The sequence below is a fragment of the Physella acuta genome, unplaced genomic scaffold (assembly GCF_028476545.2).
Source record: "Physella acuta isolate Inbredline_101_S28 unplaced genomic scaffold, ASM2847654v3 ptg000264l, whole genome shotgun sequence".
Taxonomy (NCBI): Eukaryota; Metazoa; Mollusca; class Gastropoda; family Physidae; genus Physella; species Physella acuta.
Window position 1 is genome coordinate 2292294 of NW_026731783.1, and position 16588 is coordinate 2308881.

General features: G+C 33.5%; 2 protein-coding genes, 2 long non-coding RNA genes and 1 other non-coding gene across 5 annotated transcripts; 2 read left to right on the top strand and 3 right to left on the bottom strand.

Moving 5' to 3' along the window:
* Window positions 1-418: 418 nt before the first annotated feature.
* On the bottom strand, window positions 419-3320 carry LOC131939029 (uncharacterized). The gene is made up of 3 exons (XR_009386382.1): window positions 3203-3320; window positions 710-754; window positions 419-494 (listed from the first exon to the last, which is right to left on the bottom strand). It is a non-coding gene; the product is annotated as an uncharacterized LOC131939029 (long non-coding RNA).
* A 69-nt stretch (window positions 3321-3389) lies between these two features.
* Window positions 3390-6625, top strand: LOC131939086 (protein Pixie-like). Its single transcript, XM_059297318.1, has 4 exons — window positions 3390-3431; window positions 5795-5937; window positions 6252-6374; window positions 6589-6625. The coding sequence occupies exons 1-4, from the start codon at window positions 3390-3392 to the stop codon at window positions 6623-6625; spliced, it is 345 nt and encodes a 114-aa protein (XP_059153301.1).
* LOC131939129 (small nucleolar SNORD12/SNORD106) lies at window positions 6458-6548 on the top strand. The gene has a single exon (XR_009386390.1). It is a non-coding gene; the product is annotated as a small nucleolar SNORD12/SNORD106 (small nucleolar RNA).
* A 440-nt stretch (window positions 6626-7065) lies between the features above and the next one.
* LOC131939106 (5-hydroxytryptamine receptor 3A-like) lies at window positions 7066-10644 on the bottom strand. The gene is made up of 6 exons (XM_059297336.1): window positions 10587-10644; window positions 9982-10084; window positions 9521-9604; window positions 8529-8698; window positions 7978-8150; window positions 7066-7460 (listed from the first exon to the last, which is right to left on the bottom strand). The coding sequence occupies exons 3-6, from the start codon at window positions 9542-9544 to the stop codon at window positions 7192-7194; spliced, it is 636 nt and encodes a 211-aa protein (XP_059153319.1). The 5' UTR covers window positions 9545-9604; window positions 9982-10084; window positions 10587-10644; the 3' UTR covers window positions 7066-7191.
* Window positions 10645-10649: 5 nt separating this feature from the next.
* On the bottom strand, window positions 10650-16088 carry LOC131939107 (uncharacterized). Its single transcript, XR_009386387.1, has 3 exons — window positions 15949-16088; window positions 12699-12743; window positions 10650-10696 (listed from the first exon to the last, which is right to left on the bottom strand). It is a non-coding gene; the product is annotated as an uncharacterized LOC131939107 (long non-coding RNA).
* Window positions 16089-16588: the final 500 nt, after the last annotated feature.

A 16588-nucleotide genomic window follows, 5' to 3' on the forward strand; every position in this document is an offset into this window, starting at 1 on the left:
TACAGTTATAAATATGATTTTGTTGTTGGTAGATTTTCTACATACTTGCACTTTTAAAAGTTTAATTTTTGAATTGATTGAGTTTTGCTGTTGCTTTTTGGGCTGTCATATTTCACGCAAATATCTTTTACGCAGCTTCTGAAAACCTATTGTCCAAAGCTGTCGTTGTTCTCGGTCGCCGCCTCGTTATTTCATTCATCAAAAATAACTTCTGTTTCTGCTTGTCCCCAAAACGATTTTATACTTAATTAAATATCCTATCGAATAAAGTTTCAAGTCCATACAAACAACTACTTTAAATAATTAGCTGCCAGATTAATAATTTTTTTTACTTATTATATATAGATTGCAATATCAAGCTCCTATACATTAAATTTAGCTTACTTATTGTAGATGGTAATATCAGGTTTCCACACTTGTCGTTGAGGCGCAATGATGTCTTCAATTCCGCCATACTTTGATGTGTTCCAAACCAACAATTCATCTTTCCATTTCTTGTAAATATTCATAGTATGAAATATATATTAATATGTGTATACGTAAAAAAAAAGTTGAGGTTGGTAAAAGACAATCCTAGCAAAATGATACATAGTGAATACGGACCGGTGTGTTCACAATATACATTCCTACAATACTGCGCACAAACACACATACAAACAACTGATATACATATGCAAGTTAACAACTATCATCTAAATCATTTACTTACAAAAGACATAAAACCGCTGAATTTTAACACCTGTTTCTTGATATCCTGTGAGAAAAACAAATGACCTCAAGGACAAAAGATATCAAAAGTAAAGCGGTAATGATCCAGTGGCGGAACTAAAAAAAAATGGCCACCCCGCAAATTTTTTTTTAGCCCCCCCCCACCTATATATATATATATATATATATATATATATATATATATATATATATATATATATATATATATATATATATATATATATATATATACAAACACAAAATACGACCAGAGCATGGGATACTCATTGCTGGCCTGTTCGGGTTTTGAATAAAAATGGGTTCTTTTTCCAATTAAAACAAATTACTACATCATGTCATGTGAGTAAGTGCTTTAGTGTGTTTTGAGTAAATCAGTTTAATCCTATCTGCTATGGGTTCTAAAATCCATTCGGCCAAAAGAATATAAAACATGAAATCTTTGTAGAAGTAATGGTGTCTCGTGTTATGATTATTTTTATGTTTTTTTTTTGTATTTATATTATTAATTTTAAATACATTTCCTTTTTATAAAAGTTCATTCTTTAGTAAATACTATATGAAAAAATATTAAGTAAGAGATGTAATTTCTTTTTAATTTTTTTAGTACAAATCTATTAAAAGGAGCTTATGAGCACCCCAATTTGACTATTTAAAAAAGGGAAATAAGTCATGGAATTGGAAAAAGAATATACAAGAGCGTGGGGATGGTGTCTATAGAATAAAGATAATCTAACCGCAGCTATGGTAATCGTTTTACAAAACAAACATCAAGTCAAAAATTGCAAGAAAATTAGATTTTTTTAACTATAATAAAAACTATTAGGGTCGGCCGTGGGCCCCTAAATGGCGTGGGCCCCCTTCATTGCGGGGTCTGGCGGCACTGTAGTTCCGCCCCTGTAATGATCTCTCCTAAACTTTCATGTATATTCATTATCTATATATATAATTCTCTTCTGGGAGCCGCTAGAAAACAAGCTGCAAACGCGCCAAGAAAACAAGCTGTAAACGCGCTCCCTACCTCCCCACCCCTACATGGTTTTAGTGAGCTGTGTTCACTCTAAATGTTTACAAGCAGAGCCAACGATTTTAAACGTAGGGGGGGGGGGAGGGGGAAAGGAAGGGAGGGGGGTTATGGTCCTTAACGAGCTACTTATAGTGTTTTAAAGAAATATTTTCAGTGGCAGCGTTGGTACTGTCGAATTCACAAATTTTGAATTACTGAAAAGTAGAAAAAACAACAACTAAATAGCGGCGTATGATACGCCGCGGGCCGGCTCGTTTTGAATAATATGCAGAAGATGGTCGAGTTGGTAAAGCTCATGTTTGCTGAACCGAAAAGTCTCGAGTTTAAACCCTCGGTTATATAAGCCCGGTCAGTAAGAAAAGCAGTCAACGGCCTACAAGCGCTTAACAAATTGACACATAATACTTCCAGCAAAATTTAAGAACAAATAAGGTTTTAATTTTTTTTTTCACTTTTTAGTAATTAGTTCTAAAAGAAGTTGACACTAAATCTATATAGGCTTTGACTGAAATATTTTACTACTTTACAATCTCTAAAAGACAGCGGTGTGTCCCCTCTTGGAAATCAACAGCGATCTCTAGTGTTTAATCTTGTAATCTAACCTTTTGTCATTGAATATAGTTAAAACCCAAATAGTAGATAGCGATCTCTAAATGATAGTTGTCTGCCCCTTCTACGTGATCGACAATATATATATATATATATATATATATATATATATATATATATATATATATATATATATATATATATATATTTATTAATTTATTTATGACATTTGTATGATACGTGTTTGAGAATGGACGACTATGTAAGTTGATGGTCAATGTGATTATATGTGTTTGAGATGGGACCAGAGTTTCTTCCAGGCATCTCTTCGGGGGGGGGGGGGGCTTAGACCCCCCCGAAATTTTTTTACCGCCCCCCCCCCCGAACGAAATGAAATTTATATAATTTATAAAGAAAATATATACTTTTAACAGTGTCCGCCCCCCCCCGAAGAAAGTCTACCGCCGCCCCCCCCCCCCCCCCCGAAAATGTCAAGTGCCCCCCGGAAGAAAAAAGTCTGGAAGAAACACTGGATGGGACCTCTATTTAGGGTGAATGTCAGTTTGGTGAAATTTGTTTGAGGTGTTTGAAGTAGGATGCCAATTGAATGAGTAAGAAGTTGGTTCGTTATCGATGTAAAATATACTAATAGTAAGTCAATGAAAAGAGGAGGTCGACGCCATTATTTTCAAGAAGTTTAAATGAAGAGGTTAAAGTTTATAGAATATATGATAAATAGAGTCGGCGAGGTATGGTCAATTAAAAGTGTTTGATATTTTACATAAGATTATACCTGGAAATGACGTCGATAGAAATATTTCATGTGTGTGTGTGTGTGTGTGTGTGTTCAATAATAGATGCACAATTCGTAATAAAAAGAACAGCTAATCGTGAGATTACCAGATCAAGGATCATAGCCAGGTACATTGTCACTTGCACCTTAACACTTTCACCGTGGTTCAAGATGGGGCGGATTTCTGGGTCGTATACGTCAAAGAGGTCGTTGTGCAGCTTCGTCATTGTATGTGCGCTGGCTGTAGCTGTTGTAAATAGACTCCTCATTTGGATTAGGCATATCTTTACAGTAATGGATCCCTCATCACCCCCGGAAGAGGTCTCGCAGGTTCCAGTAAATATTTTAAAAATCGTAAGCGATGTTATTAAAATAGATCTAATTGTGGTTGTAAAAACTTGATTGTGCGGTTATTGTCGGACTTTACTAAAGATGAATGTTTTAAGAATGTTTAATTAAGCAGAATAAAATGAAAGCCAAAAGTCAAAAGTTTTTTTTTCAGATTTCCTTATTGAACATGTCTATAAACATAGCGTAGCGAAGTGGTCTTAAAATAAATAATTATCCACCTGCAAAGTTTTCAATATCAAGAACTACGAAGTAGAATTTTCAGAAATGTCTTTCTTATCAGCCAATCAAAGTTTGCCATACAAAAGTGAACCTTCAAGTAAAACGACTTGGTTTAATAGAAATGTTGCCTTAAACCCTAAATACTGTTTTCGAGTAGACTGCATTTGCAACTTATATGAAATAAATCTTTATTTTTAAAATATTGAATATCTGAATTTTTTTTGAAGATAACATTTTTTATAGCTATTTCTAGAACTGCGATGAGGGCCAAATAAAAAAAAAACTTGTTTAAAAAAAGTTAATCTTTTTTAATCGTTGAGTTCATCCATTTTAAGCGTTAAGTTCATCCTTTTTAATCGTTGAGTTCATTTTTGTAATAAACAAGTTAGAACTATTAGTAAGGCGGGAAATAAAAGTGTTCTATTGTAAGCATGAATGGGAGTAAATGTTTAGTTTGTGGATGATGTTTTGTAACGACAACACTCATTGGGTGAAAGCATTGCCACCGATTATAATCCTGCAGCTATGAAAAAAAAATTACGAAGTAAATTCTCAACCATTATATTTTAACAATAATCATAAGTCTAAATATTTAGGTAGAATAAATGAACACTTTAGGACAAAAACTTAACTCTAATAATGTCAAATCAATGGTTCATGTAGGCCTATCGTTAACGAAGATTTAGATTCCAGATCTAGATCTAGATGACTAGATCTAGATCTAGATCTAAATAGACTATCTTGCAGTATGGATGGAAGAAAATTAAGCCGGATGGCCTATTTGCAGTAACATGCAAATCTTATATAAGAAAATTTTCATAGTTATTCAAACTTGACTTGCCTTTTTCAAGAAGGTCTTGAAATAATAACAAAGAAAACCAGAATTTCCATAAGAACATTCTTTACAACAAGAAAGTCATTCAATTATCAAATGACTGAATTTAAAGTAAATACAACACCAAATTTGGGTGTAAAACGGTGCGAACTTTTGCGCACTTTAGCGTCAAGATAAAACCTAAATTCGTGCATGTTTGGAATACACCGTTAGCCTTATACTTTACTAGCTGCATACCCGTGCTCCACACCGGTAAATTTTTTTTAAATGTACCAACTTGGGAACAGAACAAAACTAAACACAACAAAAACACAATATAAATAGAAAACACAAACACAACACAAACACTAATGAAAACACCAAAACAATGCAAACACAAACGCAAAAAAAACAACGAAAAACAAACACAAACTCATAACAAAAACACAATTTAAATGCAAACATAAACTCATAGTGCTTACAGTTTAGCCCGTGGCGCCTAATTGCACCCAGTCCAAACGCCGGTCGACGCGCCTGATTCAGTGAATGACAATAAAACCCCCAGCTTGTCCGCAAACGGAAAGTTGGATTAATAATTAGTAAACAGTACGTTCAGTGTATAAAATAAATAAAAGGCAGTATTAAACATATCCGTGTTTTACCTACCATATTGCACTTTATCAATTAATGCATTTTTTCAGTACTTTAAATTTTAAAATTTACAATTGAGTTTCATGACTAAAACCATTGCGCATCTAATGAACGTGATGACAAGTCTATAACAGTACTTGAGTATCGTTACAGCTAGGTTGATGAAATTTCATATATAAGTATTTTATCAAAATCGTAGATCCGTATCAACTTTTGAGCGATTTCCAATAACCGGAAGTGGTACTTTTTTTACTTTGAATTTTTCAAAAGCCTATAAATTGAGTACTATTTCAGATAGATAAATAAAATTTCACATGTAAGTAAAAGATCTAATTCTCAATCTTGTATCAAATTTTGAGTAATTTCCGTTGACCGGAAGTAGTAATTCACGCTATTTCAAATTTCTCAAAAAAAAAAAAAAACGCATGTAAATTTATAAAGTACTAATAATATTCCGCACTATTATGCATATTTTGTTTGGCGTTCGCTTGGTGCGTAATTCTTTTTTCTACGAGATTCTATTCTATTTTTAAAAGTTTAAGTAATTAAAAATCATGTCAATATTCCGAGTTGCCATCCCACGTATTGTTATATTCGAGAAAGTTCAGGGGAGATCACCCCCGGTTTATTATTGTTGGTTAAGTATATCATTTAACATTCACAGGTTCAAAATCTTTCTGGTGGTGAGTTGCAGCGTGTGGCCTTGACCTTGTGTCTTGGAAAGCCTGCTGATATTTATCTTATTGATGAACCTTCTGCATACTTGGATTCAGAGCAGCGTCTGCACGCAGCTAAAGTGATCAAGAGGTAACTAGTTTTACAGGGCTATACTTAACTTCCTCACCCACATTTAACTTAGTCTTCTTCTCCTGTGAGGGTGTAAACTATTACTAGTGAAAATGTAAATTAATGCCCTTTCTGGGCTAAGTGGAGAAAACCAGAAACATTCATACTCAAGAAGCCAGTGATTAAAGTGCTTTGACATATTTTTATATGAAATATTTTCCCGAATATGAGGCTTCAGTTTAAAGAAAAGCAAGTCTAGTGTAAAGTCTAATAAAAAAATGTTTTTTAATCTACTTTATTCAATTTTCTCTAATTAGATTGCCTTCAATGTCTAGGTTCATTCTTCATGCAAAGAAGACAGCTTTTGTTGTTGAGCACGATTTTATCATGGCAACATATCTGGCTGATCGTGTAGTTATGTTTGAGGGGCAACCATCAATCACAACTAAAGCCAAATCGTAAGTAGTTTTATAAATTTAGCAGTGTGGCTAACTTAATGACCAGTGTTTTTCTTGTCTATTAAGTTATAGTACATAGACATGTCTTTGATGCTGATGACTTATTTTTTCCCCTCGGCATATCGAAATGTGCTGATAACAGTTTTGAAAGCTAATTTTGTCTGAATCAAAGACATTACTAATCTTAATTAAGCATATTGCCTTTTGTTAGCAGAATTGTAAATATTTTGCTAGAAGCATGGGACTCTTAATTTGAAAACGGTCTTCTCCAAGAATAGTTAGTTATAATGAGCTGTTTGATAACACAATATGCTAAATCAATTAGATATGGTTACTGACACAGCCGCCACCCCCCCCCCGAATAGATGCCTGGAAGAAACTGCGGGGCACCCTAGAAGCTCTCCTAAAACTACGCCTTCTGATAATGATTCCTATAGAGAAGGAAAAATAACTGCTCGTTTAAATTTTAAATAAAAATTGACAAACTTTGGTTGGAATAATCCATTTGGCTTTATTTTTGGACATAAAGCTGATTGTTAATTTAATCTGATGAAAGAAAATTGCACACATAGAGAACCACTACACGTTCAAATAAAATAAAAAATTCAACTGAATACTAATTTGCTTTAAAACTAATGAAGAAACATAATGTAAATTTGATTAAAATAATAATTAAATTAAGAAACCAGAAAGCATGAGACGACAGATGTGATGACGACAGACATGTATAATTCACTAAAATAATTAAATCAAGAAACCACGAGACAACAGATGTGATAACGACAGAAATGTATATCTTATTAAATTAATAATTAATTTAAAAAACCATAAAGCATGAAACAACAGTTGTGATGACGACAAAGAATATGACATTAAATATCAGGAACAATAAATTGAGTCCCGAGGCTCTACTTCTTGATTTTAGGACTTTCCACCATTTATCAGTCGTAACTGCATTACTACCATCCAAGGTGTCCACGGAGACGGATTTGAGTTTTGTCTTGTCAATTTCGTGCATGACAATAACCAAACAATTCCCCGCGACAGCAAATATCGCAACTATTATTAGAAGCGAGATGTACACAACTGGAAGACATAGTTAAAGACAAGGTAACAGTCTTGTTACTAAAGTGTGTTGGGTAAATAATAAATCTCACATTAAAAAATAACATTTTAAGAAAAAAAAGGTTTTTTATCATAATTATATTCATTAAACACAGAAAGGTCACAAATGAAAAGGTGCACAAAAAAATAAAAGTAAAAAAAAAAATAAATTTAGTCTGGTGTAACCTTCCTAATGCTATATTGTGATGCGATTAAATTAATTAAACATTTTAAAACGTTAATTAAAAAAACAACTATCCCTCTTCTCCGAAGTATGTGGAGATGAGGGATACAGTGTTAAACAAGCGCGTTTCTTCTTCTTTTTTTCCAATTTGGTGCATAATAAGCAGAGGTAGGGCTTTCTTTGTGATGCGGGAAGGGGAGGGGGAGGAGCGTGTGGACATCATTTGGGTGTGTTTGTTTCGTATATAATTATCTTAACTCTTAAGCCTGGTGCTAAAAATATAAATCTCAAAAATAAAAATGAAAGCATACTAACCCAACAGCGACATCTTTAACGAGTCTTTGGGCAGTTCTTTATTGATAATGCTGAGAAACACAGTGAAGGCGACCAGTATGGTGAAGGCGACAGAGAGTTTGTCCTTCTCATCCGGAGATATTACGAAAGACAGGATACTCAAGATAGCCAACAGCATGATCGGTAGTAGTACCCTGAAGAAGGATAGATAGTCAAAGTACAATGAAGAGCGTTTAGAGCCAGGAAAGAGAGCCGCATACATACATATATGTAGATATACGAATATACATTTATATGAAGACTTATAAAGATATATACATAGTTTTTTATGCAAATGTAAGTCTGTAAGCTAAATACCGTAAACACATCTGTTTATGTACAATGTGTGTGTTATTAATATCATTCAAAGGCTGGATACGAGTATATTAGCCTAGCGCCCGTGTCAATTTTAACAAATAATAAACCCCCAAAGCCACGACGGTTGATTTAAAATTAAAATCCCATGTCTACTTTCCCCATTTAAAAGAAAGCTAACATCATATCACCAAGTAAAATAAAAAAAAAATACGCACGTTATAACAAGATACAAAGGCCTTCTAGTGAGCGTTATCTTGAAGAGCATGTACTTGTAGTATTTTTGGAAGTGGCGTGAATATCTGCACTCGACTCCACTGGACCTAACTTTGAACACCTTGTTGGGAATAAACCTTTCCAAATTGATAGGTTCTGGGCCGGTCGTTATCTGGGAGAAGATTTTAGCTAAGCAGTATATATATATATATATATATATATATATATATATATATATATATATATATATATATATATATATATATATATATATATATATATATATGTATGTGTGTGTGTGTGTGTGTGTCAGCGTCGGCCTACATGGGTTTATAATTTAAATATATGTCACATACGTATGTGTATACGCTATGTGTATATGTATATATATATATATATATATATATATATATATATATATATATATATATATATATATATATATATATATATATATATATACTTGGGGGGCGGGTGACACCACGAAGTGCCGCACCGGGTGACACCCAACCTAGCGACGCCACTGGGCCTGGGCAGCTTTGCGATGCTGTTTCACATCAAGGTAACTGAAGGGCTCATCAAACATAAAGCTGTAACATGGTTTGAGATCGTTATGTTTCCAGTAAGAAAATGGCAGATTTTTCTTCCGTTTGTTTATCGATGCGAAAAACGAACAGCTTTTTACTTGGTAGGTTTTGTTGACGCGGATTTCATGATTTTGTCATAAGTTTAGTCAGATGTTCTGTACTTTTCTAATTTTGTTAATATTTGTTTTTAAACGCTAAGCCCCCCCCCCCAAAAAAAAAAGGTGACATAAAATCTCTTTATTCTAACGTGGCGGAATGTTTAATGCTATAAATGTAACGCCCATAATTTCCATGCTGTTTATAATATAAAGAAGATTAAGAAAATTAAAATAGATATTACCCTTTGTCTCATATCAACGAATGATATAAGTTGATTTACCAACCAATCCGAAGCGAAGCTAACTTACATTTATGGCGGACACGTCATGCATCCACGAAATGACTTTAACAACGCACGTGTTCTCGTCAAATGGATACTTAGATACATCCACCTGGATACATAAACATATTACACTTTGAAAACTTTTCACATTCAGCTTTTAATTATATAATTAGCATTTATCAGCCAATTTGATTAATAAAAATAATAATTATGAAACTATTTTCAACACACTTTAAAAAGCTACTATACAGGAACGGTATCCCAAAAGTTAGTAATCCACCGCCGGAAATTTCACGCAAATTAGTCGTTCAGTGTATTCTACACCGCCACAATAACAGATAATATGCCTAATATTTTTTACTAAAAATAGAAATATATAGATAGAAACATCAAGGCTGATGCAGACCCCCCCCCCTCCCTCCAAACTTGGCACAATGAGTAGACCCGGTTTGTATATGTATATATTATACTGAAAGATATACATACAGCACAAGACACTTCAAGATTTATGGGCGGCTCCCAAAGCACTCTGCCCTTATGGTTGATAGCTACATTTATATTACTTTCCCCAAGGTAAGAATCGTGGATGCTGTAAGAAAAAAAATGAGCATCAGTGGGCAGGTTATAGATGGTGTCTTAAAGGAGTGAGAAAATGTGCACGGGGCGGGTTTTTAAATAAATAAATATACAGTTATAAATATGATTTTGTTGTTGGTAGATTTTCTACATACTTGCCAGAAAATAGCACCATTAAAAATTTCGTTTTTGAATTTATTGAGTTTTGATGTCAGTTTTAGTGCAGTCATATTTCACGCAAATATCTTTTACGCAGCTTCTTAAAACTTATTATCCAGTAAAAGCTGCTGTTGATCTCGATCTCCGTCTCTTTACTTCATTCATCAAAAATAAATTCTGTTTCTGCTTGTCCCCAAAACGATTTTACACTTACCTAGAATTAAACTTTCTATCGAATAAAGTTTCAAGTCCATACAAACAACTACTTTAAATAATTAGCTGCTAGAGTAAAAAATGTTTTTACTTATTGTATGTGGATTGCAATATCAAGCTCCTATACATTAAATTTAGCTTACTTATTGTAGATGGTAATATCAGGTTTCCACACTTGACGTTGAGGCGCAATGATGTCTTGGATTCCGCCATACTTTGATGAATTCCAAACCAACAATTCATCTTTCCATTGCTTGTAAATATTCATAGTATGAAATATATTATATTACTATGTGGTTACGTAAAAATAATTTCAAGCTTTTATGTACTAATGCACTAAAAAGTAGAAAATAAATTATAGATTACTATTTAAATAACTATAAAGAAAAGCGTGGTTCACTTTAGTATCTATTGGATACTTTTACTACTAGTTATTTAAATAGTAATCTATAATTATTTTCTACATAAAAGCTTGTTATTAAAACGTTTTTTAAGAATTTTTTTAGTACTTTTCATGTTTTTATTTACAACTAGACTACCCGTTATCTAGTTAGATAACTGTGGGTTTCGGGGGTCATCCATAAATGACATCACGTCTGCCACTAATCATCACAAAATAACCAGACCCCACATTCAAAAAGGCATCACATCGCAGACGATTTTGTCTTTTAAAAACACTGACTTCGTCTGAGCATGGGTCTGACAACATAATCTTTTCATATGCTGAGGTCACAAAAACAGGTAAACTCTACTTCACCTGCCCAGTGTCCTCCCAACTCAATCATGTTTTTATCTATGAAAACACAGATTTTGGCTGAGCGTGGGTCTGACCACACTATCTCTTCATATGCTGTCGTCACAGGTGAATTTTACACCTACCCAACACTACTTCCCCTGCCCAGTGTTCCGCCAAGTCTCAGACAACATGTTTTATCTTTAAAAAAAAGATTCCGGCCAAGCATGGCTCTGACGACACTATCCACGTTATATACTGAGGACAAAGAAACAGGTGAACTCTACTTCACCTGCCATGTATCCCGCTAAGTTCCAATAGGCAAAGGCAACATTATCATTCACAATTAAAAAAAAAAAACAAAAAAAAAAAAAAACAACACTGGCATGTCTAGAACACATGTCACCCACATGGTAACCTATTGTGCTAACTCCTTAGCTATCTAGGTTCGTACTCTCGAGAAGTTAATAACTTATATATTTTACTTCTAAGCGACGTAACAATCTACGCGAATTAGCCCTAGAAATAGATCTAGAATTATTTCAAATTAAATGTATTGTATAATAAAATAAAAAGAAGTGTTAAAACATTGATAACAGTGTTGAAACGTAATAAAAATAGCAAACGGACGTATTGTTAAAGTTATAGCCGACAGAAAATTAGTTTAAGAACGCGTTAAACATCTGAATCAGCAACTAAATCTTTGATTGGAGTCGCCATTTATTGTACTAAAAAGTAAACACATCATGTGACGTCACTATTCCCACAAAGTTAAGTCAATGTTTTAAAATTTTTAAATTAATGTGGTTAATCTACCTATGAATAAATCAATAAATTAATTAACGTCTTTAAATAAATTTGTGATTAACAGTCTGTCTGAAAACAAAAATTGTTCTCTACCTACATACAATTTTACAGTTCTCCATATAGCGTAGATCCTCTACAGTAGTCAATCAGACAAACAAATAAATATTCAAACATGTAAACAAAGTTGAGTTTTAGTAGTGTAGAGATAGTTAGAGTTACATGACTAAAAACTATTGCGCGCCTATTGAACGTGATGGCGCAGCTATTGAACGTGATGACGCGTGTGGTGTGGTTGGATAGACATGACTACTAATTCGGTCCTAATTTTAATTAATTCATAAAAAATTAATTAGGCATCCAATTATGTCAAATTTAATTTCAGATTGCATTGTCTTCATGTCTTGACCAACGTGCCAACTGTGAACAGTATCGGTCAAGTAGAAGTGTCCGAATTTTCACTCCGGCGTTTCGATCTAGACTGACGACTTACGACAGACTGACGACTGACGACAGAGGAAGTGAGTTAAATAAAAGCTTGTAAAAAAGTTTGTGGTTGGTAAAAGACAATCCTAGCAAAATGATATATTTAATGAATACGGGCCGGTGTGTTCACAACATACATTCCTACAATACTGCGCACAAACACACATACACACATACAAACAACTGATATACATATGCAAGTTAAAAACTATCATCTAAATTATTTACTTACAAAAGACATAAAACCGCTGAATTTTAACACCTGTTTCTTGATATCCTGTGAGAAAAACAAATGATCTCAAGGACAAAAGATATCAGAAGTAAAGCGGTAATGATGAATGATCTCTCCTAAACTTTCATGTATATTCATTATTTTGAATAATATGCAGAAGATGGTCGAGTTGGTAAAGCTCATGTTTGCTGAACCGAAAAGTCTCGAGTTTAAACCCTCGGTTATATAAGCCCGGTCAGTAAGAAAAGCATTCAACGGCCTACAAGCGCTTAACAAATTGACACATAATACTTCCAGCAAAATTTAAGAACAAACTAGGTTTTCATATTTGTTTTATTTTCACTTTTTAGTAATTCGTTCTAAAAGAAGTCGACACTAAATCTATATAGGCTTTGACTGAAATATTTTACTACTTTACAATCTCTAAAAGACAGCTGTGTATCCCATCTTCGAAATCAACAGCAATCGCTAGTGTTTAATCTTGTAATCTAACCTTTTGTCATTGAATATAGTTAGAACCCAAATAGTAGATAGCGATCTCTAAATGATAGTTGTCTGCCCCTTCTACGTGATCGACAATCGGGCAACCAACCGTGACCAAACAACATTTTGCTGAGCTAGTTATCTCCCCGTTGCTACTGAATATAGTAATCTATTGTTAGCATTTATATTATTATCTCCCCTTAATTTCGAAATCGTTTAATTAAATTTTAACGACTAATCCAATGTCTAATTAGAAATAAAAAATATTCATGCATTGCCTTCGAAGAAAAAAGTAACTTGGACGTTTGAACGAAATTTCTGATTAGAAATGGGTCAAAATGGAGTTACTAGATTTGTCACAAACTCAAATAAACCGGGAGTGATCTCCCCTAAACTTTCTCGAATATTCTTATATAACTTGGAATGTAGACATGATTTTTAATTACTTAAACTTTTAAAAAATAGAATAGAATCTCATAGAAAAAAACATTGCGCACCAAACAAACGCCGAAACAAAATGTGCATAATAGTGCGCAATATTATTAGTACTTTAAAAATTTACATTAGTTTTTTGAGAAATCGGAAGTAGCGTAAATTACTACTTCCGGTCAACGGAAATTACTCAAAATTTAACAGAAGGTAGAGAATTAAATCTTTTACTTACATGTGAAATTTCATTTATCTATCTGAAATAGTACTCAAGTTATAGGCTTTTGAAAAATTCAAAGTAGAAAAAGTACCACTTCCGGTTGTCGGAAATCGCTCAAAAGTTGATACGGATCTACGATTTTGATATAATACTTATATATGAAATTTCATCAACCTAGCTGTAACGGTACTCAAGTTATCGTGTTTACACACAGACACACAGACACACACACACGCACAGACATACGGACAAGATTGCAAAATTATGTTTTTCCGTATCAGTGAGGTGTAAAACGTCGCGATTAGTAAAAATCTCGATTTTTTTTTGCACGATTACAATACTTTCTCTATACTACGTATACACGAGAAAGTAAAAACAGACGTTGCGAACTAAACGTAAGCGGGTGAATGGATTATTTGTATTTTTTATTTTGTGTGCGAATCTGCGCGTGAACGTGATTGTGAATATAGGTACTCCCGGCCAGTTAAGATCTATTTAAGGCCAAGTGACCGCTGGGGTCGCTCCTTTTTATGAGAATGCAGATCTTATCTCAGCGGATTTGTTGCGCAGTGGGCGATTTGCGCACCACGTACTTGGATGTTGCATTTACAACTTGGCTGGGTGTTTGGTTATGTTTGTTTGGTTAGATGTTTGTGTAGAATGTTTGCTTAGTACGTTTAATTAGACGTTTGTTTAGTATGTTAAGGTAAGTATGTTATGTTTGTTTGGTTAAATGTTTGTGTAGCATGTTTGCTTAGTACGTTTAATTAGACGTTTGTTTAGTATGTTATGTTTGTTTGGTTAGATGTTTGTGTAGTATGTTTGCTTAGTACGTCTAATTAGACGTTTGTTTAGTATGTTATGTTTGTTTGGTTAGATGTTTGTGTAGTATGTTTGCTTAGTATGTCTAATTAGACGTTTGTTTAGTATGTTTTGTTTGTTTGGTTAGATGTTTGTGTAGAATGTTTGCTTTGTACGTTTAATTAGACGTTTGTTTAGTATGTTTGGTTTGTTTGGTTAGATGTTTGTGTAGTATGTTTGCTTAGTACGTCTAATTAGACGTTTGTTTAGTATGTTATGTTTGTTTGGTTAGATGTTTGTGTAGAATGTTTGTTTAGTACGTTTAATTAGACGTTTGTTTAGTATGTTTTGTTTGTTTGTTTGCTTTGTTGGTTAAGTAGTTCGTGATCGTAGTGTCTGGCACAGGGAGTGACATTCTGAGGGAATGTGGAGGCCTGTGTGAAATGCTTACGTTTCTGCGTTGTTTGTTGGTTTTGTTTAGAGGTTCCTTTGACCAGAATTTGATTGTAGCGTATTTTTTATTGTTTTTTTTAAAAATTGATGGCTCCATTTTTAAAATGTAAATAAAATTCATAAGCTTATTTATTTTTGTGTGTTTCTTATCTAGATTAAGGTAAGGTTTAACCACCGTGGTTATAGCCACGGTTACACTGACAGCCGATTGATGATTAGCCATGAAGGTAGAGTTAGGCATTTACTCTAGCGTTGTAGACAACCCTCCCTTGTCAGGACTTACATAAATAAAAAATTGTAAAAAAGCTTATATATATATATATATATATATATATATATATATATACATATATATATATATATATATATATATATATATACATATATATATATATATATATATATATATATATATATATATATATATATATATATATATATATATATATATATATATGAGATTTGTATGAATGGACGTCTATTAATGGTGAAGGTCAGTTTGACGAAATGTGTTTGAGGTGTGACGTCTATATAGGTTGGATGCCAGTGGCTTGAAATAAGGTTGAAGTAGGATGCCAATTGAAGGAGTAAGAAGTTGGTTCGTTATCGAAATAAACTATATTAGTAGAAAGTCAATGAAAAGATGAAGTCGATGCTATTATTTTCAAGAAGTCTTAGTTCAAATTAAGAGTTTAAATTAGATAAGATAGATGGAAAATTGAGAGTCGGTGAGGTAGGATCAATTAAAATTGAGTGAAGTTTTACATCTGGAAATGAGGTGGATAGAAATGTTTTGTATAATTGTGTTTGTTCAATAATAGGTGCACGATTCGTAATAAAAAGAACAGATAATCGGTAGGTTACCAGATCAAGGATAATATCCAGGTACATTGTCGCTTGCACCTGAACACTTTCGCCGTGGTTCAAGATGGGACTGATGTCTGGATCGTATACGTCAAAGAGGTCGTTGTACAGCTTCGTCATCGTGTGTGCGCTGGCTACTGCTGTAGCTGTTGTAAATAGACTCCTCATTTGGATTAGGCATATCTTTACAGTAATGGATCCCTCATCACCCCCTGGAGAGGTCTCGCAGGTTCCAGTAAATATTTTAAAAATCGTAAGCGATGTTATTAGAAATAGACCTAAATGTGGTTCTAAAAATTTAGCACGCCATCTTCAAATTAGGCTTTTATACTATACTCGCGTTGGTGAAAGACACTTCGAATTTTTATTTTTGTGTCACACAATTTATGTAGAAAACAAATAAGTCCATAAAGGCAAGTGGCAGTCAACAATCTTTATTTCGACTATATAATTGAGTAATGAGTTTTTTTTATATTAGTAGCTAAACGCGTGTGTTGCATGCTGTGGATCGGTGCCTGTGCAATTTTGATTTTTAAATAAATAGGGCTAAGTCTCATTTTCTCTCACTTTGCATTAGAAATCTCGTTAGCCAGGGAGGGATTCAGATTTTTAAACTAAACTAGACTACCCGTCATCCGTT

Excerpts from the sequence above, each read along its gene's own strand:
- LOC131939086 (XM_059297318.1), top strand. The coding sequence starts at position 3,390 with ATGGATCCCTCATCACCCCCGGAAGAGGTCTCGCAGGTTCCA. Across the intron at positions 3,432-5,794 it reads AAGAGGTCTCGCAGGTTCCA|GTTCAAAATCTTTCTGGTGG; the intron begins GTAAATATTTTA and ends TAACATTCACAG. Across the intron at positions 6,375-6,588 it reads ATCACAACTAAAGCCAAATC|AATTGTAAATATTTTGCTAG; the intron begins GTAAGTAGTTTT and ends TTTTGTTAGCAG.
- LOC131939106 (XM_059297336.1), bottom strand. The coding sequence starts at position 9,544 with ATGCATGACGTGTCCGCCATAAAT. Across the intron at positions 8,699-9,520 it reads ATGACGTGTCCGCCATAAAT|ATAACGACCGGCCCAGAACC; the intron begins GTAAGTTAGCTT and ends ATCTTCTCCCAG. Across the intron at positions 7,461-7,977 it reads GTTAAAGATGTCGCTGTTGG|TTGTGTACATCTCGCTTCTA; the intron begins GTTAGTATGCTT and ends TATGTCTTCCAG.